General features: G+C 36.9%; 1 protein-coding gene across 1 annotated transcript in view; it reads left to right on the forward strand.

Moving 5' to 3' along the window:
• FAM162A (family with sequence similarity 162 member A) overlaps positions 1 to 10,448 on the forward strand; it is a 41,981-nt gene extending 31,533 nt beyond the window's left edge. Inside the window, exons 4-5 of the mRNA XM_027845272.1 lie at positions 4,201 to 4,309; positions 10,073 to 10,448. Of these exons, the coding sequence (XP_027701073.1) occupies positions 4,201 to 4,309; positions 10,073 to 10,171 (208 nt within the window). The 3' untranslated portion in view covers positions 10,172 to 10,448. The remainder of the gene's footprint in view (positions 1 to 4,200; positions 4,310 to 10,072) is intronic.
• The last annotated feature ends 17,241 nt before the right edge of the window (positions 10,449 to 27,689 follow it).

The raw sequence follows: 27,689 nt of genomic DNA on the forward strand, positions 1-27,689 counted from the left end.
TTGAGCATTACATATTCTGTCAGACCAGATCAATGTTTCATATTGATTTTACTGAGCCTTTTTAAAAAAAAAAAAATCTTTGGCCCAAGGGCAGGCTTACTGGGTTGTGGCTAGGAGGAAAGATATACTTAGAAATGGATGTTATTTAAGAACTAAACCATCAATAAAACAGAAGCAAAAAAAAAAAAAACCAACAGAAAACAACCAACAAAACCTGAATTAAATGAGGGCATTTCACTGTATCAGATTTTTTAAAAACTTTTTTGTGTCCCATGGTAGCTTGGTAAAACCTGTGGACCCCTTCTCTGAATAATGTTTTTTAAATGTATAAAATACATAAGATCATAAAAGAAACCAAAGGTTCATGAAAATAAAGATAGTTTTTTTTTCCCATCCAAGTTTACAGACTCTCCAGAAATCTATCCATAAATCCTTTGAAGGACTGTATATACCCTTGGTTAAGAGCCCCTGGACTGAGTCATTTAGAAAGTCCCTTTCAGTTCTAAATGCTCCAGTCCTGTGATTCATTCATAAACAGAGTGGGCTCAGCCCTTAGGGTTTCCTAATGTCCTTTGCTTAGATTGTAACGTTCTCTAAGAGTATATGTTTTAAATATACCCTTTATGTGGGTAGATACCAAATGCAGTCATAAAATAGAGTTGACCAGCAAAAAGTCTTAGTATCTCTGTTTGACATTCCCTAATCCTTCTTTCAAGTGACCAGGTTCACCTGCCAGAACCTATTCCCTAAATAATTTTTTCAGCTCCTTTTTCTGTTTTGGCCAGTTAACTGACCTCTGCTGCGTGGTGATGCCAAAGTCGGTGCCATGTGTGATATATAACACATTACTTTTTGCTAGAAAATTAGTGCATCCATCTCTTTGAATCTTGTTTATTTCTCAAATGTGATGGAAGAAAATAAGATGTTTTTCCTCCATTGGAACACATCTTGTGACCAACATAGAGGCACTAGTAAACTGATCCATTGTCACAGCTACTGATTCTTGTTTCTCGAAGAAAGAGCCCTGAGCATTGCTAAAAATATTTCGACACTGTCTGAAATATTCACTTTTAGGCAACTGGTACTCTCCAGACTTGGGAACATCATCTGTGCTTGCTCCAGGCTGTATCCCTAGCTTGCTTGGAAAAGAGAAAAGTTAATTAACTGTCAGGGACCATGCTTCTTCTTTCTTCTTTAAAAAAAATTTTTTTTTTCAAGAGCTTTTTTTTTTTAATTTGCATTCTAATTCTCTCCCTCATCTAGACCCTCTCCTATCAACTGAGAAGGCAGGCAATATGATAACCATTATATAAGTGAAATCAGGCAAAACATATTTCCATATTAGCTATATCACCCAAAAAAAGCAAGAAAAATAAAGTGAGAAAATTACACTTCAGTTTGAACGCAGAGTTTATCAGTTCTCTTTGGAAATGGATAGCAGTTTTCATCATGAATCCTTCTAAATTGTCTTAGATCACTGTATTGATCAGAGTGGCTAAGTCTTTCATAGTCGATCGTCATTACAATAGTGCAATATCCAATGATGTCCTGGTTCTGTTCATTTTGCTTTGCATCTGTTCATATAGGTCTTCTTAGGTTTTTCCTGAAACCATCCCCCTTGTCATTTCTTACAGCATAGTAATGTTCCATAACAATGATAAGCCACAATTTGTTCAGCTGTTCCCCAGTTGATTAACATCACCTCAGTGTCCAATTCTTTGCCACCACAGAAAGAGCTGCTATAAATATTTTTGTACATATAGGTTCTTTTACTTTGAGCTTTTTGGGATATAGACCTAGAAGTGGTATTGCTGGTTCAAAGGGCATGCACAGTTTTATAGCCTTTTGGGCATAGTTCCAAATTGCTTTCCAGAATGGCTTCACCAGTTCACATCTCCACCCAGCAATTCACATTTGTTTTAATTTGTATTTCTCTAATCAATAGTGATTTAGAATATTTTTTATGACTATAGGTAGCTTTGATTTCTTCTGAAAACTGCCTCCTTATGTCCCTTGACCATTTATCAATTGGGGAATAGCTCTTATTGTTATAAATTTGACCCAATTCCCTACATATTTGAGAAATGAGGCCTTTATCAGAGAAATTTGCCATAAAAATTTTTGATATTACTTCATTGTTTATGGTATCTTAGCAAAATGTAGTTTCTCTCATTATCTCTTTTAATTTGGTTTATTTTTGCTTTTGCTTTGTTTGAAATCATGATTGCTGTCCTTGCCTTTTTTACTTTGGCTGAAGCATAAACGATTTTGTTCCAGTCTCTTATTTTAACTCTCTGTGTGTGTGTGTGTGTGTGTGTGTGTGTGTGTGTGTGTGTGTGTGCGTGTGTGTGCGTGTGTGTGCAGAACACATTCTGTTTCAGATGTTTCTCGTAACCACATATTATTGTACTCTGGTTTCAAATGTTTCTCGTAAACAGCATATTATTGTACTCTGGTTTCTAATCCATTCTGCTATCTATTTTCATTTTATGGTTGAGTTCATCCTAGTTACATTCATAGTTATGATTACTGTGTATTTCTCTCCATCCTACTTTCTTTTGTTTATCCTTTTTTCTTTCTCTGTCTGTCTCTGTTTCTTTCACCCTGAGGGAAAATAACTTCTCTGGATAAACCATCTTATAGATCAATACCTGTCATTTTGGACCAGTTAAGCAGATTATTCCAGATGATAGCCAGATCTCATTGATCTAAACCAGCTGTCAAGGTAGTTGCTCATCTAATGGGAAGACTAATGGACTCCTGAAGACCTGGGCTTCAGTGTTGGCCCTGACACTTAAACTGGCCAAGGAACAATAGTCACTTAGCCTTATTGAAGCTCAGCTTCCTCATCTATAAAATGAGGGAAATAATGCCTGTACCACTTACCTTACAAGGAGGTTGCAGGATCAAATGAGATAATGTATGTAAAGAACTTTGTAAACATAAGTGTTTCCTTTTAGACTTTGAGATCATACTGTATTTTTTTGTATTGTGTGTGGAGTTTTATTGAAATGTCCTACTTTCTCTAAATTATTTTTGATACTTCTCCTATGACAGCCAGGATATCATGGCATAGAGCTGGCTGGAAGATGTGCATTGGTCCCAGGGGGTGCTAGGGTAGAGGTTGCTTGTGTGCTTGCTGACAGATAACTGGCCACAGACTTGCCCTTCTGCATAAATCTGGAATCAGTGGACACAAATCCATATATACGCAAGTCCAAAATATAAACACATGCCACCTTGGAAAAATAAACTATGGATTAAAGAGATTTCTCTTTGTTTTGCTATTAATATTTCTATATAGACACTGCTTGTTCTGCTTATTCATATAACTGGAAAATAAATGGAGGTCCTTTAACCTTATTCTCTTTATTGGAATTCTTTTTTAAAAGCAGATTATAAATGTAACTCAACTTTTTTATGCTCCCCACAATGTCAGAGATGTCACTTTGTAGAAGAGAAAGCCAGGAAAAACATGATAGCTGCTTTCAGATGTTTGAAGGGATGTCATGTGGGTGAGGAAATAATTATTTCTCAAAAAAGTATTCCACCATTAGTGGAAGATTTCATTTTAATAGGGGGAAGAGCTTTCTAGCTATAAGAGCAGTCCAAAAATGGAATGGGCTGCTTTGTAAGGTAGTGAACTCCCTGCCATTGGAGGTATCCAAATAGAGACTGAGAAACTGCTTACCAGAAATGTGGTACAAGTCATTTGTTTGTAGGAAGGGGGTTGGATTATATGCTCCTAAGATCTCTTCCAACTCTAGATGCCATGATTAGTCTACTTAAGTCGGAACAGTCTTTTCTGTTGAAATACCAACTAGAAGTTTTATGGAGGTAGACTTTAAAAGGAAAGTCAGTGTTGATGGACCAAATGCTGGATGAGGAGTCAGAGGACTTGGCTTCAGTTCCCTCTTCTTTTACTTCATGTGTGACCTTACTAAAATAGGTTTCTGACAGCTCTCCAGAAATGGAATAGAGTGCTTTGTAAAACAGCAAGTTCTTCCTTTATTGGAGCTGTTGGAGGAGAGGCTGCATAGCCAGCCAGCAGGGATGCTGTAGAAAGTGTTTGTGTGTTAAGTAAGAGTTGGGGCAGTAGGTCTCTTTTAGCTCTGAGGTTTCTAAGATTCTCTGATATAAAATGGCCTACGTGTTGCCTGGTTCTTACACAAATTGAATTATCTGGTCTTATTTTGTTAGGTTTGAAATGCTTGATGCTGCCAAGAACAGGGTCCGGGTCAAGATCAGCTACATCATGATTGCCCTGACTATAATGGGATGCATACTTATGGTTTTTCAGGGAAAACAGGTAAGTGTAGATTTTCCCTCTGCATCTTATTTTCTATGATGACTTGTGGAATATACATTGATCTGTCTTGTAATAGCCACATAAAGATGACTCTATTTTCCATCAGCCAGAGTTCTAACCCCCAGTAGGATTTGGACATTGGAGAGGTTCAAGGGCTAGAGTTTATGCTCTTCTTGTTCCTTCTTCATTCCTGAATGTGCTAAGCAACATCTGGTGGTCCAGACCTCCCCAAGGGTACCAACACGTGTGCATCTCCATTCACCTAACTTTTCTTAACTTTGGAGATGAGAAATGAGTATGCCAAGAAGTAGGTGGGACTATAGTTAACAAAACAAAAACTGATTCAATTTGCTGTTCTTTATGACTCATTTCTGCTCACCATGGGAGAGAAGTGCAGTGCTGTTCTTTGGCAATTTAGAGCTATGAGCTTATTCTACTCATAGGATTTTGTACCAGAGGTATTTAGATAATCATCTCAGAGTTTCTCAAACTGTTCCATGTAACCTTGTTCGTTCCCAGGGGTTCTATAACAAGATTGTTCGTGATAATTTCCCTTCTAAAGAAGTCCTCAAAATGTGGTCCATGGATCCCTGAAGATCCTTGAGACCCTTTCAGGGGGTCCAAGAGGTCAAAACTATTTTCATAACAATACTTAGATGTTATTTGCCTAGTGAAATATTCATTTCCCAATTTACTTGTCTGTATGGGGCTGGAATTTCTTTATGTACTTCAATCAAAACAATATATCACAAAAGATTGAATGCTAAAGCAGATAGGAGAATCTGGCTATCTTTTATTGTCAGACACTAATGAGATTTGCAGAAATATGTAAAACAGTAACATTCTTCTCTCTAAATTTTTTTGTTTTGGAAAATACTGTTTTTCAGAAAAATATATTATTTATGTTAACATAAGGGAGTTATTAATGTTTTAAAATTAATAAATACTCTTTAAAATTTACCAGTTTTAATTTCTAATCATAAATATTAAGAGATATAACCCACATAAACAAAAGCTATTTGGGATCCTCAGTAATTTTAAAAGTGTGAAAGGGGTGGGTCCTGAGTCCAAAAAGTTTGAGAACTACTGTTCTAACCTATTGACTTAAATTATATATTTACATTAGTATGTGTGTGTATATATATACCATATATATAATGATTTTTCATCATGAAACTATGTTAATTGCCATTTTTCTCTAAAATTTCCATAATCATTAATGTTCCCATACATCCTCCACATCAGCATTTATACTGTTGTTTAATGTATTTCAATACTCAAAGTGTTCCATGGCCAAATTACTTTGGGAAATTCACTGGTATAGTCCAATTCATTTTTCTCTTTGGCTGGATGCTTTATTTTTCCAATTTGACCTAATATAGAAGATAAGTATTTTGTAGACTTTAAAGGAGAGCTATTATTAACATTTCATCACTTAAAGGAGGTACTCAAAATCCTTAAGGAGGCGCTTTCAGTTGAACACATGTAAAGTTTTGTTACTTTAGGATTAAAGAGTCTTTTTTCTTTTTCTTATTTGTATCCCCAGTGCTTTACATACTTCCTGGCGCATAATAGGAGCTTAATAAATGTTTATTATATTGTAAGAGGTTTTTTTTTAAATGTGATAGATCCTAATGTTGCTTCCCTAAATGTTGTAAATTCCAGTATGCAAAGGTACATGTTAGGTTCCTTTACCAGTTAGGTCTTTCTTGTTTGCCCTGTTCTCTTCTCTTTGGGATAGAACAAAGGAGCCAGAAGCAGCCTACTCTATAAGGTTCTTCATTATAGTTATAATTTTCTATGGGATAGAACAAAGGAGCCAGAAGCAGCCTACTCTATAAGGTTCTTCATTATAGTTATAATTTTCTATCATTTGCAAGAATTGTTGAAAGAATAACACAGAACATTTGAAAAATGACAGCAACTTCAAGTATCGTTAAATTAACTCAGCTTTCATCACCTCTGTCAAGAAATTCCAAGTTTGTTTAGTTTGACTTTCTGAATAATTTAACTTCATTCAGGAAAAAAAATAACCTGATCAGCTTTAAACTCTAACCCATTTCAATACCTCCAGGTTCTTTCCTGATTGGTATTTATGTGGTATTTATGTGCATTGAGGTTTTTACTGGGCAGCTAGGTGGCACAGTAGATGGAGTGGATAGGGGCCTGGAGTCAGGAAGACTTATCTTCCTGAGTTCAAATCTGACCTCAGACACATACTAGCTGAGTGACCCTAGAAAAGTCACTTAACCCTGTTTGCCTCAGTTTTCTCTTCTGTAAAATGAGCTGGAGAAATAAATGGCTTTTACTGAGTTGTCAGTGTGTTTCGTTTTTTTTAATATAACACTTCCGATATGTACTTCCATGTATCCCTAAAGTCCACATACTTGCCTTTTTTAGAAGTCCTAAGTTGTTCTGTTGTGTTCATTGAACATGGCCTTTCCCCGAATGTAGTCTATTTGGGATACTTTCAGTTTTTCACTATTATAAATAGCACTTGCTGTGAATATCTTGATTTAGAATACTTACCCATATTTTTGGTTTTCTTTTGGCATTTTCCCAAAATCACAAAATAAAAAATCATTATGAGTTTTGTGGTCCTTAAAACAGATCGCTAAATTGCTTTTCAGAAAGACTCCAAACATTTTACAGTCCTACCAAAACAGTGTTTAAGTGGCCCATTTATCCCCATGGTTCTGTCATTGCTTTGAACTTTTCGAAGCAATTTTCCCTCAGCAGTATTTTTAGAAACCAGGACTTTTGTGTCTTCAGTCATAATAATTCTTAAATATTTAGGAATCTATTATTTCACCAGTATGGGTATTCCCTCTACCAACAAATATTATAACCTTTCTGTAACTTAGTAAGTGGTCTTTAAGTGTTATGTCCAAAAAATTCATCACCCTGCCAATAGTTCATTGATAAGCTCCTCCAACTTTAGGTAAACTAGACCTTGGACATGTTTCTCCACGTATCAATGATTCTCTGGCCTCTGTTGCCTGAATGCCAGTTATGTTATATTTTGCCCTTCTCCTAGGGCTCTCTGGTACCTTTAAGAGGGTTAGGGAGGGTCTAGATTCTGCCTCTGGCTCAAGCTCCCACTAATTGTGTTCCCTCAGTTGTAGAGGTCTAAGCATCCTAGTTTCATTTAAGTCAGATCAGCTTTTACAAAGAAGCATTTACTTCAGAGGTACAGCAAGAACAAACATCTCCCCTCCAGCATCAGGGGAAATGATCCCTCCCTATGTTCTCTGAGTCTTTTCAGGGGTGGGGTTAGTTTCACAGCTTAACTCAATTCCTGTACAGTGTTGTTCAACCAGGTTCCAAGTCTAAAGCCCTCCTGGGCTCGCACTCAGGGCTTCTCAGGGTTTCCCTGCTGGGCAGGCATCAACATTTGGCCTGAAATCCTGCCTCTAAGGTCAACCTCCTGGGTTGTGAAGATCTAAGATTTTAAGAGGATCTGAAAAGGACAACCTAAACAAACCAAGACTCTAGACCTTTTTTGAGGGGCCACAAGGCCTAATAGGTGGGGTGTAGGGTAGGGAGGTGGCCTTTCCCTCTACCCAACTTTGTGCATTGTGCCTGTGCTTGTGAGTGAATAAGATCTTCATCCATGGACACCACTGGCAAGAGAGTACATGGCAATTCAGCTTGTCTAGGCTACACGGTCAATGGAATGAGGCTGTTCCCACCCACTATATAAGTTGTCTTCTCCCAGAAGTAGGTTCCTGGCATCTCCCACAAGGGTGCTTCCATTTTAGGTAATGTGGGCATACAGCAAAGCTAAATTACACACATAACAGAAATTTATTTGAGGAGAGCAGGGAAAGAACAAGAAATAGAAGTGTTTCCCTCTGAAAAATTAGGGGAAAATATTCTAAGAAACAGTGGAAAATGCCGTTCAAGGGAGCAGATTTTAAAATGATAGGTTTAAAGGGGATTGATCAGGAACGTCACCCAGTCAATTTAATGAGCTTACAGGGCTTCAGTTATTTGTTTGGGTTATCAGATTAGCACTTCCCCAATACCTCCTGGTGGCTTAAGAGGTCATGTGGTGATTTCTGATTAAGTTTTGGTGACTTGAACAGTCCACAATGTGATTGTTTGGCTGGGACTCTTAATTTTATCCTATAGAAAATGCCGAAGATAAAAAGACTTTTTGCCTTTTAGGAGAAATCCAGCTCATAGGGAGCACTGTGAGTTTGGAAAGTATTATGTAGGAACCTGTTGGAGAGGTAGGGCTTCATTAAAATGTCAGGATGTTGTCCCATTAGTTTCTTCCAAAGGAAACTATCTTGAGTGCTTCATGTGTTTTCGGTATTTGTGTATAGGTTTCTATGAGTTCTGTGCATGTTGGGTGGGGAGAGAGTGTGTAAAATAAAGAGAAACGCTCCCTCTATGCTGGTGTGGAAGAAAGCAGCAGACTGGTATAGACTGGTACTGTTGTAAGCCACACAAAAGCTTCATAGCACCCCATAGCTTCAAAGAGTCTAGCCAAGGGCTCAGATTCTTAAGATCTGGCCTGCTTGCATTAGCAATACAAATGCTTAGATTCCTTAAGAGTCTGGCCAATATGGCAGATTCTTTAAATCTCATCCACCCCCCAATCACCGTTCTAATAAACCTTGTCTTTGGCTGAAAGACTTGGTTTGATGTGTTGTGATTTTGGGGTCCCAGCACTCTAAACCTTTAATCCTCAACATTTTGGTGGCCCGTACGGGGAAGCTGCCTAACTCTAAGCTCTTGTCTAGCCAAGACTGGAAGGCATGTAAACCTCTCCCCTCTTTCTTGCCCTGCTGTTGGGGTCACTCTCCAAGCACATAGGAAGGCCTAGAGGTACTTTTCGGGCAGACATTTGCTAGGTTGTCTCGCACTTGACCTGACACTCGCAGGCTCTCAGTCCACTAGTTCAGTTTGAGGCAGACCTGGGTATACCTTCTGCAGCATAGAGGACAAGGATGGACTCCCTATCTGGAAGCATACGCCCAATTCTGTCAGTTCAGGAAAACTGAAGGTGCTTTTTTTGTTCCCTGAGGCTTACTTACTTCCTTCCCTCTACATCCCTGAATCCTCCTTCAAGGAGGCTACAGGGAAAAGTTAGAACAGCTAAAAACATCTTAGCAGATTTTGGAGGTTTTATGATCGATCATTAAGGAATTTTGAAACACCTCCTTCTAACCCTGGTCACTCCCTTCCCTTGAGTCAAGAGGGAATCTTTGTTAACTCCTCTCATAGGAGAAGAGAGTTTCCCCCTTCCCCCCTCACCTTCCAATTGTTAGTGAGTGGGGGGTCTCCATTTTCTGTATCTCTTTGCTGCTGACCCTGGGAGAATATGTATGTCAGAAGACACCACCACCAATATTTTGGTGAACAAGTCTGATGGCAGGATGCAAGCTGGGACCTTAGGTATCAACAAGAGGAAAATGGGAAGGTGGTGGGGGTAGTGCCAGGGGGAAGTTAGGAATTGTCCGTTGACTTGTCAGTTGAGAAACTGGCATCTGTAATAAGAACGAAGTTGAGGAGAGAAAGACAAAAAAGAGCAGAAGAAATAACTGGAGAAGAGAGAAGAAATGACTGAGGATTCAGAGGAAGAAGGACAGTGAGAATGCTCTGTTATGCCTGGGTGGATTAGCCAGTGGCTTTAGGATCCATTTGGACAAAGTAGAAAAAAATGTGAAGGGGAATGGCTTGGGTGAAGTGTTTAGGTGGGATTGGTCACTGGTATGGAGTAATTATGAGGCCTTTTGTTTTGTTTCCCTGTAGGCTGCCAAAAGACATGAGACCCTGACGAGCCTGAACTTAGAAAAGAAAGCTCGTTTGAGAAAGGAAGCAGAAGAAGCCCTGGAGTCCAAAACTGAGTAGAGTTACAAACATGAAGTGGCTAGATGGGTATTTAAAACTCAGCAAGAGCAGTGTGGCAGGCACATGCCTCCCTGGCAGAGGATGTGTTGTGGGGAAACTATTGCATAGAAGTGTGACTTGTACCAATGCCCTTTTGCTGTGTTGTGTAGTGGCATCAATAAACTATCTCAACAGAACACCTTATCTAGTTTTTCACAACTGATCAGAGTGTGAATCAAACACAGCTCTTGGCCATTTGAAAAACCAGAACAATAAAAGTGGTGTAATTTAGCTCAAATACTCAATTGTTCAGAGTTCTGGAAGATTTCTCATTTATTTCCACACTGTTAAAGTGTTTTGTTCAAGGGCACAGGTATTATTTTTCTTTCACATCCCATAAAAATATTTTATTACATTTTTAATGAAAAATCTCTGTGTAGCCCACTCTATTTACCACTTTTCTAGGTTCTCAACAACACAGCCCAGAGAGAGCTAGATGAGGACCAGCTGAGGGTCTTGTCCTAAAAGTAATGATAAAAATATTTCACAACTCAGCTTTTTTGTACAGTCAGAACAGGAGTCAGGCTTGCAACCTAAGCACAAGATGTGGTATCTGCTTTATACCCAAGCTGCTTGAGGAGCCTCAAAGTTATAGAATAGTGAGGAGTAGGCCAGCAGGAAAGGCAGGGCCTCAGTCCTGTGATGATGGGACTCCCGGATTTGTAGAGAGGTTTAGTTGTCAGTGACCAACTCGCTCATCATCGTCCTTCGGGAAGTCTGCCACAGAGACAGCTGTGTACCTTCATTTTCCTAGTATGGGAGCTCGCTCGGTTACTTCCTGAGTACGGAAGGACATAGCTAGTGGATAGGCCCCAAAGAAAGAATGGCTGAAACCAAGCCTTCTCTCCATTGGTGAGCTGCGGCTGATTCCCCACTACTCTGTAATTTCCAGGACCATCAAACAGCTTGGGTACAAGGCACATACCACTTCTGAGGCTTAAGTTGCATGCCTGATTCTTACCTGTTTCCTTGTGCAAAAAAAAATCAGTGGTGAAATGTTTTCATGATTACCTTCTGGTTTAAATCAATGGATTAACAGAAGTTTTTGCACTCTTTCACCCACATAGAATTTCACTTAAGGTACAATTATCTTTTAAACATAGATACGTATGATTTCTGTTTTGAACATTTGTTATTTATTCTCACATCCTAAATATTAATGGGAGGATAACTTTTAATCGTCACCCTGACACTCAATTTTTCCTCACAAAGATTAAAACTGAAACCATAATTATTTTGTATTACTGTTTTAGAACTGAGATATTTAGTTAAGATTACACATGATACATCAATAGCATCACAGATGCATGTTTTTTTCCATTGAGTCTTGTTTATTTTTTTTTTTAATGTAATTTGACTTTGATATTTTGCTATACTACATATGAAAACTATTTTACCTTTGGCACTCAAGTTTTACTGGCACTACTTATATATATTTATAGATTAGAATGTTGCTGTCTTAAAAGATAAGAAAATATTTCTTGATAGAAGGCTACCATTTAAAGTTCTTGAATCACATATCTTTACCTGGACAATACATCTCTTGAAATAAATTTATTCTTTAAATTAAAGTTCACAAGATGGCATTTTTTGGTTTTGTGTCTGTTATACATCACCTCCTCTCTAATAGTAAGGTGGAGTAACTTGTAATCAAAGAATGTAAAGATTCTGATAGGTTTATTCTGTTGTTTGATGCAGCAGGCCTGAGGAAGACTTTCGTCTCATAGGCCCTAGAACCCACCCATTCTCCTTATAGGCAGAACTCCTTTTTTTATATCTCGTCTCCATCCCTGGTGCCACCTATGTTCCAGCATGATGTGGACTATTCCCAAAATGTTCTTCTCGTGACCAGTTGCTTTTGCACGATATGACATTCCCCTTGTCAAAAACCTGTAGTGTCCACTTGTTCTGTTAAATCTAAATTTGGCCTACCATTCATGTCAATTCGCTCTAGCCGCCTCCACTCCCACTAATCCAAACACATCATTCCTGGTATTATTTTAGTAAACTACTTTCTGTATATCTTGTATCTATTGACTGTGTTCACCTCTTTTTTCTTTATATATCTCACAGTGTTTTCTAGACTTTTAAACATTTATTAAGTACTTACTATTCCAGTCACTGTGTTAGGTGCTAGAAATACAAAGAAATGTTGCTCCTGCTCTCAAGAAGGTAACATTCTAACAAGAAAGAGAGGTTAAAAAAAAACCAACTCATAATATATTACAGAATATGTGAAAGATAGTCCCAGAGAAGAAGTCAGTAGTAGCTGGGACAGAGTGGGCAGGGCCAGAAAAGGTTTCCTGCAGAAGGTTAGTTGAGCCACGTCTTGAAGGAGGCAGGGAAATGTAACCATTGGAAGCAAGGAGCCAAAGCATTCAAGGCATAGGGGATAGCCAGTGCAAAGGCAGAAATAGGAGAGAGAAATGTTTTGCTTAAGGGACTGCCGGGTCAGTGTAGCAGGAATATAGATTGTGTTTAGGAGAGTAAAATGTAAGAAAACTGGAAAGTGGTGAGGAACTTTAAATGTGTAATAGAAGACTTGTGGGTTATGTGACCAACACAGTGGAGCACTAGACATTTTCTCAGATAACCTCTTAAACTTCCAAAGTAGGAGTTATCTGCAAGAGATAAAACAGTCTTCACAGCCTCTAGGGTTTGACAGTGGTGTCAGATAGAAATGGGGGCCACTAAACCATTTATAAGGATCCCTGCAGGCCACACATTGACTTAGAAAACTATACATTAATGTTAATGTTCTATTGTATTTTTTCATTTTGTTAAATACTTCCCAGTTACATTCTAATTTAGTCTGCGTTGCATGTGGGGACTGTTGTGATCATGTTTTTAATGCCTCTGGTCTAAGACACTAAGAAACTTAATGAGGTAACAATCCTATGAACCAACAGTAGACGGCTGGTCTCTAATATGATCCCTCAGCAACAATTTTGCCAACCTACTGCCAGGGCTGAACAAGCTGATTTATGAGCTTGAAACAGAGTTCATCTTGAATCCAGAGTGGCAAACATCACCAAAGAAACGAAAGAGAATAAGTGACTAGGAATGCAAATACTCGGAAGTTAAGAATAGTCAGGAGGAAGAAAAGCAATGTTTAAAAAAAAACATGAATCATTAGACAAGCAAGACATTGATTTCAAAAAGCAGACTGCTTAGTGACAACTTAAGGATTATGTGTGTCTTAAAACAATACACCAAAAGTCAGAACACAAGAATACAAGAAAACTACCCAGAATTTCTGAACACAGAAAATAAAATGCCAATCCAAAAACTCCACATATTGCCTCCAGAAAAAAAAAAGCCTATGCTGCAAACTCCACTACACATAGTACTTAAATTTAACAATTCTAGTGATAAATTCTGTAAGTGATCAGGAGAAAGATTAAGTGGAAAGGAAAGGAAATTCGAATAACAAGACTGTTTTGCACCTACCAGAAAATCATAGGAGGGAAGGAAATGTGTTCTGAAGAGCAATGTGACATCGCAACCTTAAGTGACATACTTTGAAAATCTGAACCTAACCATGAATGACAGAAGATGAACATTCAGTAACAACAAAAAAAAAGTATTTGAAACATTCCAAAAAAGAAACAAACCAAAAAGAAAACCCCCAGGCAACAAAATTATAAGAAAAGTAAACATACATAGCAACCAAGAAAAGCAGAGTTAATGAAAGGAATTCTACTAGAAAAAAAGGAGGGAGACTAAAAAGACAGACACATATAAGGTTAACAAAATAACAATAGATATTTCTTTCTAAAAGTAGACAAGGGGACATGGGTGAAAGCAGAAGGCAAATAGCAAAAGTGATGGAGGAAAAAGTCTGAAACATGAAGTAAATAACACTGCCTACAGGTGAATTAATATTTTTTTTTTTGTGGGACTAAATTGCAGAATAAGCGGATAGATAAAAAGGGAGAAGGGAAGAAGGCAGATGGGAATATGTGATATACACTAATCAAGTCAAAGGTGAACAATGAAGGAAACATAACTTCTCTAGTTTTTCTGGAAGAAGATGGCCTACAAGAGAATAGGTGAGGGAACAAAAGGAGGGATTGAAATAGGGAAAGGAAGTTATTTCACTTCAGTGGAAGTCAGTCCCACTGAACAATTTTCCCACTGAAGAATATTCTATAATGGAAAGATGAGAACTTTGCAGTGTGTATAACTGCAGGGATTTGGTGCTGAGAGGGACCACTTATCCTGCCTCAGGAAGAGGAATTAGCTTCTGGAGGTAACTGATACCCAGAAGAATGGGAGAAGATGGATCCAGAGAGACTTCGTTGCAAAAGGGGGAAGGAGAACAATGATGGGGAGGGCAAGGAGTAATGAACTACACAATAAGGAAAATTCCTATCATGGGACAATGCTTCTATAGCCTCTGTCACCTGCAGGAACTGGGATTTCTAAGAGTGAGATGCAATAGAAAAAGGGGATTCACAGAAAGATACAGGAGGAAATAAAGTAGAACCTGTTCAAAAGAGGGAACTCAAAATAGGTACCTTAGAGTGTTTTGTTCTCCCAAGGGACAGAGATAATCTTTTTCCTTTGCATGTGTATATCATTATTTCCATGAGGAGTAAAGAGAATAAAGGAGGAATAAATAAGTATAAGGGCCATGAATAAAAGAATAAATGCCTGGAATAGCCTTTTTATAGACTAAGGAAGGGAAAGGGAAGAGAACTAATAAACGAGGGAGAGAAATTCTTTTTTAGAAAAGGCACAGAGGGGCAGCTAGGTAGTGCAGTGGATAGAGCACCAGCCCTGAAGTCAGGAGGACCTGAGTTCAAATCTGGCCTCAGACCAAACACTTGACACTTAGCTGTGTGACCCTGGGCAAGTCACTTAACCCCAATTGCCCAAAAAAAAACAAAACAAGAAAAGGCATAGAAAATGAAATTTAAAAATTCACAAAACACTGCCAGGGAGGAGAAGGGGGGGATTTTACTTCATTACTTAACTGAGAGAAAACAAAAAGAAGGGAAGAATTAGATAAAAGGGGGGTGGGCAGGGAAGGAACTAAGTTAAGGAAAACTCCAAAACCAGGGAAAGGTAAAAAACAGGAGGGAAGCAGGGGAGGCTTGAAAGTCAGAAGAGAGCTTGTAGGAATAGGGTTGCCTTAAAGTAAATTAAGTTAAAACAACAGGAGATAAAGTACTATCTTTACAGAAGAAGAGGGGGAAAGTGTCCTAACTTGGGAAGAAAATAGACAATAAGGGAAAATATAAACGTAACTTGTAACTTAAATGTGAATGGATTAAACATCCCAATAAAATGAGAATGTGATAGAATGAATATGAAAACAACCCCATGATTTGTTGCTTATGGAAAAACATAAAAAAAATACATAGAATAAAAATGAGGAGCTGGAATAAAATGTATTATTTATCAGGTGAATCCAAAAAAGCAGCAGTTGCAATCACACTTTCAGACAAAGCTGAATAAAAAATTAACAATGTGAAAAAGAGAAAGGAAAACTACCTTACGCTAAAAGGAACCATGAACAACAAACCGATATGAATATTAAACTTATAGGCTCCAAAATAGCATCCGACTTCATGAAAGAAGCATTTACTAAATTAAAAAAATACATAGTAACATAATAGTGGCAGACTATTCTAATGTGCCTTTCTCACTTTTGGATAAATCTAACAAAGATAAGCGAAAAGGAAATAGAAACTTGAACGAATCACTGGGCAAGCTAGAGCTAAAAGACTTATGGCCTCTACTGAATAAATGATTAAAGAATATATTTCTTGGCACCACATGGGACTTTTACAAAAATTGACTGTGTGTTAGGGCACAGAGATATTACAAATAAATGTAAAAAGAAAGAAATTTTAAAGCATTTCCTTTATAGATCATAACATAATAAAAACCATAATCAGAGAGTACAAACAAAAGATACAAATGGAGACTTAGCAATTAAATCTTAAATAATGAGTCAAAGAACAATCCATAGAAAGAATAAGTAGAGCAAATCATTATATGAAAGAAAATGATAATGATGAAACAACATACTAAAAATTTCTGAGATGATGTTAAAGCAGTCCTCTGGGGAAAAATTATATTCATACTAACAAAATAGGAAAGGAAAGGATGAATGAACTGAGTATAGATTTTAAAAAGCTAAGCCAGTAGGTTAAACTACAAGCTAGTTCTTTGAAAAGACTAATAAAATTGATAAACCTTTAGCCAATCTAATTTTTAAAAGAAGGTAGAAAGCAAAATTTTAAAAATAGCAAATAAAGTGAAATCACAGCAAACCCAAAAGAATTGAAAAGAATTATCAGAAGCAAAAGCCATTCCTCTATAAAAATTGGTCAAAGGTTATGAACAAACAGTTCTTAAAAGAATAGCAAGATGTTAACCATATGAAAGAATGTTCCAAATCACCAATAAGAGAAATGCAAATTTTTAAAAACTCTGAATTTCACCTTGAACCCTGAAAATTGATAAAGATGAAAACAGTTAATGTTGGAAGGATTATGGGAGAAGGTACAATGGTGTATTACTGGTAGAGCTGTGAATCTGTACAACCATTTTGGAATTATGCAAATAGTGACTATATTGTCCATGCTCTTTGATGAGAGCTTTGATTACTGGGCTTATACCACAAAGAGGCCATTAATAAAAAGAAAGTCTCCATATATATACAACATGATGTTTATAGCAGCACTTTTTGTAATAGCAAAGAATTGGGGAAAAAAATAGATGACCATCAATTGGGAAAGGCTAAACAAATTGTGGTACATGGATACAATGGAATGTGTCTGTAGTGTAAGAAATGATGCATGTGATGAATACAAAGAAGCATGGGAAGGTCTTCATGGACTGATGCAGAGTGACGTAAGCAGAGCCAAATAAACAATATACATAATGACTTTAACAATGTAATCAGAAAGAACCACACATACACACAAAACAAAAACCAGAAGTGAATGTTATAAAACTACAAATAACACAAAACAAAACAAAAAAAGGTGAATGTTATGAAACTACATAGCAAGCAACTTCATGAAACTAAATAGCAAGCATGTCTCCAAAAAAGAGATATAAAAATAAACCTAGGGGCAGCTAGGTGGCGCAGTGGATAGAGCACCGGCCCTGAAGTCAGGAGGACCCGAGTTCAAATCCGGCCTCAGACCAGACACTTAACACTTACTAGCTATGTGACTCTGGGCAAGTCACTTAACCCCAATTGCCTCACTAAAAAAAATAAAAAATTAAAAAAAAACCTACACCTCACCTACAGAATTGGGGAGACCATGAGTATGGTTGCACAAAAATATTGCCCATATTTTAGACTTTTTAATGGATTGATCAGTTTTACTTTTTCTTTTCTTTAAAAACATTTGTTACATGGGATGGCTGTTTGGGAGCAGAGGGGAAGGCATATAGATAATTTTGCTGATATTAAAAAAAAACAAAAACAAAAGACAACAAAACTTTTTTTAATGCCAAATAGAGGACTTTACATTTGATCCTTAAGGTAAGAGGAAGCCACTAGAGTTTGAACAGAAGAGTAATATGGCCAAAACTCCTCTTTAAAATCACTTTGATAACTGAGTAGAGGATAAATTAGTGTGGTGAAAGATATGAGGGAGTAAGATATGGATAAATGGGCTGTTATCACAACTCTAAGCTCTACAAGGAGCAGCCCTAAATACCTTCTGCTCTGTCATCACATCAGCCACAGAACAGGATTCTCTGGGTCCCAGGTTCCTGAACTATAAATTTAGGATGTTGGATATGGTCCTCCAGGACCATACTTGCACTAGCAATTCATGTTTTTATAGTGTACTGTGGTTTTAAAGAGCAGCTAGTAGGTGCCTCAGTGGATAGAGTACCAAGCCTGGAGGAAGGAAGACATCTTCCTGAGTTCAAATTTGTCCTCAGGCACTTACCAGGTGTGGGACTTTGGGTAAGTCACCTAACCCTGTTTGCCTCAGTTTCCTCATCTGTAAAATGAGCTGGAAAAGGAAATGGCAAATCACTCCAGTATCTTTAACAAGAAAACCCCAAGTGAGGCCACGAAAAGTCAGAAATGACTAAAAAGACTGAACAACAATAATGAATGGCTTAAAGCACTAATGCTCTATCACTGAAGCTAGGCAAATACTTGGAGATGTGGTTGAGGGGGTTCTTACATTAAGTTGGGGCTGGACTCGATCTAGCTTTGAGATTCTGATTCTATTGCAAATATATTATTCCCATTTTACAGATGAAACAAAAACACTGGCTTAGGGAGGCTATCTTGTCCAACATCCTAAATTTATAGTTCAGGAACCTGGGACCCAGAGAATCCTGTTCTCTGGCTGATGTGATGACAGAGTAGAAGGTATTTAGGGCTGCTTCTTGTACATAAGAGCTTAGAGTTGTGATAACAGCCCATTTATCCACTTAATAAATGTCTTAGTATATGAGAGAAACGACAGATTAAACCTGGTATCATGGAAAGAATACTGGATTTGAGATCAGAGGATTGTGTTTGAATCCATATTCAGACATAAACTTATTAGAAAATAACAAAACCTACCTCACAGAGTTGTGACGATCACATCAGAACATATTAAAGCACTTTGCCAACCTTAAAGTACAGTGTAAGTACTAGCTATTATCATTTGATTACTGTGTGAAACTGACCATGTAACAACCTGTCTATGTCTATTTTCCTCATTTTTTTTAAAGACAGTTTTGAACTATCTCTAGGTGAACTCTAAGGTCCATCATGGCTGTACAGCCTACAGATGATGGAGAAAGGGGAAATCAGAATAAACGATCCTATTTCACAGTGCAGTTAGTATGTCTCTTTTTGAGATTTTCCCCAGAGGAACTAGGATCTCTATGATAGTGATGGGGTGGGGACAGTGTTTCTTAGTGAATGTTATATTCAATTTATGCTCCTAGAATCCTCGCAGAAATGTGAAACAGCTCAATTATTATTTGATCTTTTTAAACTCTAGGGGGCAAAAACCCCAAATGAGAAATCTCTTCAAAGTCTTTCTCTGAGGAATTAAGAAGTCCCAGATTCACATTTGGCCTCAGGTACTTACTAACTTGTAGCCCTGGGTAAGTCATTTAATCTATTTGACTTAGTTTCTTTAACTGTAAAATAGAGATAATGATAGCACCTGCCTCACAGGATCATTATGAGAATCAAAGGAGATCTAATATTTGTAAAGTGCTTAGCACAGTCCTAACACATGTGGTAGGCACTGTATAAATGTTTATTCACTTCTCCAAGGAGAAAAACTGCTCACTCGGGCAAGTATTTCCTTCATCTTATTTTTTTAAAATGTATTAATGCTTATCTTTTTACATCTGCATGACTTCCCGATATTGCCCTCTCCACAGAATCCTCTCTTTTTACAAAGAAAAAGTTACACATGGGCATAGGCAGCCTTAGACTTCCATAGTCCAGCATATCTAAATGAGAAGGGAAAATATTTAATCAGTCCTCTAAAATCAAGATTGGCCAGTAGAAAGAACAGCATTTTTGTGCTGGCCACAATGTGGCACAAAAAAGGGCAGGGCCCAGGACAGAGCTCCAGGGCACATCCATGCATTAGGGGTGAGGCAAGGACACACTGACAAGGAATGGCTACCCAAGTAGGAAGAGAGTCTGGAAAGAGGTTATAAAAATCCAAGAAGGGGAGGGTGTCTAGGAGGAGAGAATGCTCAAGAGTCAGATGCTATAGGGAGGTCAATTAAGCCTAAGGTATGGGGAAAGACATCCAGCCTGGCCACTAAGAAACTATTGGTAGTATCTTGGAGAAAGCAACATCAGTTGAATAATGAGATTAGAAACCAGATTCCAGAGAGTTGAAAAGTGAGTATAAGGTGTGAAAATGGAGGTTGGAGAGAAGAGGAATAGGAAAGAATTGAATAATGACTATTCTTGAATGTTAACCCCAAACTGTATTTTAACATCTTTTTCCTTGTTCAAGTTTCCCATACAGCCATCTCACATCATCTTCGAATACTATTATTTGTCTGAATACACAGAGTACAGTACTAATATTTTTTTCATTTTCCTATTTTTTAATTTCCTATTTTCTTCTTTCTTTTCTTATTGGGGTGGGAGTCCTACTGCCATTTACACCCCACCAATCCTCTGCAATGAATAACTCTGCCTTCTCCACTTGTTCTGAACACTGCTAGAGGAAGCCATCCCCTAACAACTGAGCTCACTGCAGACTCATGTTATCTAATCTCAGCTGGGCCTTCACTGCTGCATGGCAAAAACCTTTATTCTTACTTGCTCAAAAGCCAGTTTACCTTAAATATTCTAAAACTATCCTTGTCCTGTGATATTGGTGCAAGTCATACCTCAGTCCTCTCCCACTCTCCTTTTTCCAAGAGTTATACACTCTCCAGCCCAAGATGACAGCTAGCTATTAAAGCCTGCTTAATATAAATGACCCTGACTTTGCCTTTACATTTACAAACTTGTTTCAGTCTGTTTTATGACAGGACTCTTAAAATCCAGATGTGGTGGAAAAGTTTGAATCTAATAGATATCCAGACCCCTCTCCATGTTTATTTCCTTTTTGCTGATGTACTGCAGGGGTAGGAGAGGGAAGGCAGGAAAAGAATCAGCATTTCACTTTGTTAAGCATTTTACAAATATTATCTCATTTGATCCTCACAACAACCCTGCCAGCTGGTTCCCAGGGTCACACAGCTAGTAAGTGTCTGAAGCCAGATTTGAACTCAGGTCTTCCTGACTGTAGATCCAGCACTCTATCCATTGTGCCACCCAGTGCCTACGAATCACTTTGATCTTTTAAGGAGTGAGAATCACTGAAAGAAGTTGTGCCCCCCCATCTTGATTAGCCATGTTTTTTTTTTTAATTAAATTTTTTTGTCAGTAAGTATTTCTTTTCTATCCTTCCCACCTCTCCCCCTCTTTGTAATAAATCTGTATTATCTAGCAAAACATATTCTCACATTGCCAAAAACCAAAAATGTATGTCTCATTTTGCAAAATGAGCATATCACCTCTCTGTCAAGAGGTAGGTAACATTCTTCATTATCAATTATCTGGAATCATAGCTGATCACTGAATTGACCAGAGATCTTAAATCTTTCAGAATTACTTCTTTTTATACTGTTGGTATAATTGTATAAGTAGTTCTCTGGTTCTTCTCACTTTACTCTGCAACTGTTTCTACAGGTCTTCTCATGTTTCTCTGAAACCATCCCTTTCCTCATTTTTTACAGTACAGCAGTATTCTATTACGTTCATTTGTTCAGCCATTCCCTAATTGATGGACAAACTCTTAGTTTCCCATCACAAAAAAGAGCTGGTAGAAATTTTATTTTTTATCCATATGGATCCTTTTCTTCTTTCTCTGACCTCTTTGGGGAATAGGACTAGTAAGAATATCATGAGGTTAAATAGTATGTATAGTTTGGTAATTTTTTAGACAGAGTTTGCTTTCCAGAATGGCTATACCAATGCACAGCTCCACTGACAGTGTCTTGTTTTCCCTCAACCTCACCAACACTTATCCTTTTTCTTTTTTGTTAATTTTGCTTCTCTGATGGATCTGAGGTATAAACGCAGATTTATTTTAATTTTAATTTTTCTAATTATTAGTGATTTGGAGAATTTTTTCATTTGGCTTTTGATATATTGGATATCTTATTTTGAGAACTGGCTGTTCATATCCTTTATCAATTTATCAATTGGAGAATTGGAGAATTGGAGAATTTAATTAGTATAAATTTAGATCAGTTCCTTCTTTAACTTGGAAATGAGGCCTTATTAGAGAAATGTGCAGCAGAGATTTTTTTTCCCTTCAGTTAACTGTTTCCCTTCCGATCATAGCTGTATTGTTTTTGTTTGTGCAAAACATTTCAAATTTTAAGTAATCTAAATTGTCCATTTTATCTTCTGTGACCCTCTTTATCATTGGTTTCATCATGAATTCTCTCCATCATAGTTCTGAAGGGCAATTTCTACCTTGCTCCATTAATTTTTTTATTCTGTCAGGCTTCATGGCTAAGTCATATATTGGAGCTTTTCTTGATAAATGACAGAATTTCTGCCACACTGTTTTACAGTGTTCCTAGCAGTTTTTGTCAAATAAACCCAAAGACCCCAGTAGGTGGAATCTTTAGGATTACCAAACAATAGGCTACGAGGTTCATTTGCTTCTGTATGCTGTGCACTTAATTTTTTCCACTGATTGACCTCTCTGTTTTTAAACCAGTACCAAATTGTCCTGATGACTACTGCTTTGTAGTAGAATTTGAGATCTGATACTGCTAGGCCTCCTTCCAACTTTTTTTTTCTTTCCATTATTTTGCTTGAGATTCTTGACCTTTTGTTCCTGCAGGTGAATTTCACTGTAAGTTTTCCTAGCTCTGTAATGTAATCTGATAGTTGTTTGAGTGATCTTCGCATTACTATGGCCCCTTTCTCCTTTCCGCCACCTTCCTTCTTATCCTTTCTTCCTCTCTCTCTTTCCCTCCTTCAGTCTCTCTGTTGAGTTGCTGATTTTCCATGGCTAAAAAATTTACTTCTGTCATCATCCTCTTGTCATTCCCCGAGCTGTTACATCTCTCCTCCCTTTCACAGCTTAACTCCTAAGAAGAATCATCTCACTCACTGCCTCACCTATGCTTCCTGAATCCTTTGCTTGCTATTCAGTCATTTCAGTCATGTCTAACTCTCTGTGACCCCATTTGGAGTTTTCTTTTCTTTTTTTGGCAAGGCAGTTGGGGTTAAGTGACTTGCCTAGGGTCACACAGCTATTAAGTGTCAAGTATCTGGTCTGGGACCAGATCTGAACTCAGGTCCTCCTGACTCCAGGGCCAGTACTCTTATCTACTGTCCTACCTAGCTGCCCCCATTTGGGGTTTTCTTGCCAAAGATCCCGAAGTGGTTTGCCATTTCCTTCTCCAGTTCATTTTACAGATAAGGAAACTGAGGCAAACAGGGTTAAATGACTTGCCCAGGATCACACAGCAAGTAAGTGTCTGAGGTCAGATTTGAATTCAGTCTTCCTGACTCCATGCCTGACACTCTATCCACTGTGCCATTTAACTTCAGTCTGGTCATTTTTCCCACCCCGCTATTAAAACTATAGGTTACCAACAGTTTCTTACCTGCTAAATTTAATGGCTTTCCTCTGTTCTTACTATCCTTCATTTCTTTGCAGCTTTTGATGCTATAAGTCACTCCTTCCATGACACTGTTTTCTTCCGGTTTGTCTAATCCCTGTCTGAACACTCTACAGCAAATGTGTCGCAAATTTGAGGCCCATGCTGCCCAGAATAAAAATACAACATAATATAGACAATGTTAATTTGAGATTTTCTAAGTTAATGTGTAGCCAGCAGATATCTATTTTCTATTTGAATGCCACCACTGTCTACAACCTCCTTTGCTGGATCATCACCCCTCTACTGCCCCATGAGTTTGGGTGTTTTATAAAGCTCTAACCTGGACACTCTTCTCTCTCTACTTTCTCTTGGTGATCTCTTTAGCAAACATGTGTTCAAGTAGCATCTTTTCACAGATGATTCCCAAGTCTTTTTTATATCCAGCACTAGTCACTGTCTTGAATTCCAGCCATGAATTGCCAAATGAGTGATGGATGTTTCCTCCTGGTTCTTCCATTAGTATCTCAAACACAGAATTCCTAACTTCCTCTAAACCTTACCTTCCTCTAAAATTACCTATTTCTGTTGAGGGCACAACTATCCTCTCACTGGCCAAAATTTATAACTTTGGAGTTATCCTTAACTTTTTCCTTTCTCTCATCGCCCTGCTCCAACCCCTATAATCTAATTTTTGCTCAGTCTTGTTGATTTTATCTATATAACTTGTCTACCCTGCTTCTCTCCACCTACAGTTTCTGATTTGGGGATGCATTCCCTTTTCATTTCCTCCTCTTTCCAGTATTTTTATTTTCCTCCAAGTTTTGCAGTGTCCTCCATGAATCCTCTCCCTTATCCATACCACCCCTCTCTTACTGTTAGTTCTTTCTCCTACCATGAGAGTTACGTATATGTTCTATTCTCCCAATAGAATATAAGCTTCTTGAGGGCAAGGAATGATTCATTTTTGGTTTTTTTATTTCTCTGGCACCTGGCATAGTCCCTTGCACATACTTTGTGCTTAGTGAATGTTTGTTGAATTAACAGCAACAAGAGGGAAAAATCCTTCAAATAGCCAGAAGGAAGAAAGACACCACTTATCAAAAAAAAAAGTCTCATGAGATTTTTCTATAAGACTCATAAATTATAGAAAAATTGGAGCATGGAACATGTTATATATCAAATTTCAAAATGTGGCCCTAAAACCCAGAATTAGTTTTCTAACAAGTCTAATCATTCTATGTCAAAATAAACTACTGAGACTATTGGTTAGTCCCTTAAATAATACATGGATGAAAATAAAACATTTCAGAAGAATCTTTGGCAGTGAGATGAAGAAATAACTAAAGATCTGGTGATTCAGAATGATAGCTGTATTTCAAATATCTAATGAATAGCAATTTATTAAATTACTGAATGATAAAAATGGGTTTGGGGAAAAAGTTGACAATAATATAAAGTATTACATCTTACACATATCTATCCATATTCATAGCTGCTAGGGTAGCTAGCTGGCACAGTGGTTAAGATGCCAGACCTGGAGTCAGGAATCCTCATCTTCCTGAATTCAAATCGGGCCTTACTGTGTGACCCTGGGCAAGTCACTAAATCCTGTTTGCCTCAGTTTTTTCATCTGTAAAATGAGCTGGAGAAGGAAATGGCAAACCACTCTAGTATCTTTGCCAAGAAAACCCTAAAAGGAGTCATAAAGAGTTGGACACAACTGAAAACAACTGAACAATAACAAATATTCAAATTAGAATAGATCATCAAACTAGCATAACAAAAAATAAAAGACAAGTAAATTGGGGTACTGGTGATCCCAGGGCAAAACTACTTTTACTGTTGGGGAGGGTGGAGAGTTCAGTCTTAAAGATAAATTTATAGTGCTAATAGCATAAATTTTGGAATTCTATTTAATGATCTTTCATCAAACTTGTTTAATAACAGAAATAAAATAAATGCGTTATTACCTTATGACCAATCAAATAACAAAAATAGATTGGAACTGATAAAAACCAGCATTTACCTAGCACTTTAAGGATTTGTAAAGCAGATTACATACTTTATCTCATTTGATCATTACAATAGCACTAGGAGGTAGATATTATCATTAACCCTATTTTATAGGTGAGGAAACTGAGGTAGACAGGTTAAGTGACATGCTCAGGGTCATACAACTAGTAAGTGTCTGAGACAGGATTTGAACTCAAGATCTTCCTGACTCCAGGTCCAGTGATCTGTCCACTGTACCACTTAGCTACCTATTACTTACTACCCCATAAAAAGAAAAAGGATCACACAATGGCTTAAAAAAATATAATCAATATATTGTCTACAGGAAGTGTCCGATACAAAAAAAGTATCTATAAAGATTTAAAGTGAAAAAGTAGATTAAAATTTATCAGGCTATGGCTAGCTAGTTAAAGAAAATCGGGAGTTGCTTTGATTATACCTGAAAAATCAAATATTCAAGTTAGAAAGTATTAATAGAAACAAAGAAATAATACTATTTTAAAGGCACCCTTGAAAATGAACTCACATTGACTTTGAACACATGGGCACCAAATAGCATAGAAATTACACCTGTAAAGGAAAGGATCCACTGTTGATAGAAGAAATTGATAGAAAATTATAATAGATTATTTCAAGCCCTTGCTATCAGTATGATAGATTTGGAAAAAGAGGATAAATAAGAAGTTTTAGACCGAAAAGAGCGCTGAACAAACTGGATTTAATATGTATAATATGTATATATATAGAAATAACTTAATGAAATATGCAAGGAATATGCATTTTTTCCCCAAGTGCACATGGAATGTTCACAAAAATTGATCATGCCCTTAGATCACTCCTAAGTACATTTAGAAGACAGAAATTTTAAATACTACATTTGTAGACCCACAGCACAGTAAATCTAGAAGTAAACAACAGTAACATCAAAATTTATAAGGTTACATGGGAATCATAAAATAATTTATTAAACAATACGTAGGTCAAAGAATAAATTTGAAAACAGTAATAAATTACCTCATCACTAATGACAACACAAATAAAATACTATATAGCAAAATTTATAGGCTGCAACCAGTGAATTACTGAAGCAAATTTATAGCAATAAATGCCTATAACAAGAGAAAAGGAGAAACAATAATCAAGACTGCATTTAAGGAAACTAGAAAGGAATTTAAATATACTAGATGAAAACCAAAAGGAAATTATTATGACAAGGCAGAAATGATTAAAATGGAAAAACAAAGGGCATTTGAAATGATAAGTAAAACCACACAGCTAAGTATGTTTAAAGAACATAAAAGTGATAATTAGCAAATTTAATTTTTTTAAGGAGAGAACAATTTTTAAAATAAAAATGAAAAGGACTATATAAAATACAGAAGAAATTAGAAAAAATATCAGATTACTATGAACAACATAATGCTAATAAATTCAAAAAATTTAAAGATTGAATATCTATAGAAACAAAACATCCAAAATATCAAATGGGAAATGAATAACTTAAATAGATCAATTTCAGAAGAAATTAGATAGGCCATTAATAAATTGCTCTGTAAAAAAGCACCACGATCAACTGCCTATAGAAGCAAACTATTCTAGACCTTTAGAGAACATGTAATCCCTATATTACATAAGTTATTTCTAAGTAGCGAGAAATAAGGTATACTACACAATTCTTTCCATTTGGAAAATATAATTTGATTCCCCAATCTATTAAAAGTAAGCTTGAGAAAGAAATACAGACTAATCACCATTAATGACAATTGATGCAAAAATATTTAAAATTATACTGACAAATAGGATATAGCAATATATGTGCATATATATATATATGTATGTATAAATTCATTATGGCAATGTAGGATTTATACCAGGAATGCAAGGATGGTTGCAAATATAATAAAACATTTCAACAAAAATCATGAAAATTTTATCAATGGATGCAGAAAAGGCCTTTGATAAAAGAGAATATATTTATATTAAAATGTTATATAAGAATAAAAGGATTTTCCTTTATGTAATTATCACATTATATGATAATGTAATTCAAAAAGTATTTGAAATTAAGAGGTAAGATTAAATGCAATGGAGAAAAGAGTCATTTCCACTGTGTGAGACATAGAGCAGTTTTGTTTATAGCCATCACTACCATTTTGACACAGAGTTTTAGGCATTGACTAATAAGAGAAATGAACAGGAATAAGAATCATTAACCATGAATCTAAAACATGTCTATTTTCATTTGACATGATTGTATATCGAGATAACGATGATGATGATGATGATAAAAGCTAGCACTTATGTAGCACTTTAAGGTTTGCAAAGCACTTTA

This window comes from Vombatus ursinus, unplaced genomic scaffold (assembly GCF_900497805.2).
Source record: "Vombatus ursinus unplaced genomic scaffold, bare-nosed wombat genome assembly UNPS02014959.1, whole genome shotgun sequence".
Lineage (NCBI taxonomy): Eukaryota > Metazoa > Chordata > Mammalia > Diprotodontia > Vombatidae > Vombatus > Vombatus ursinus.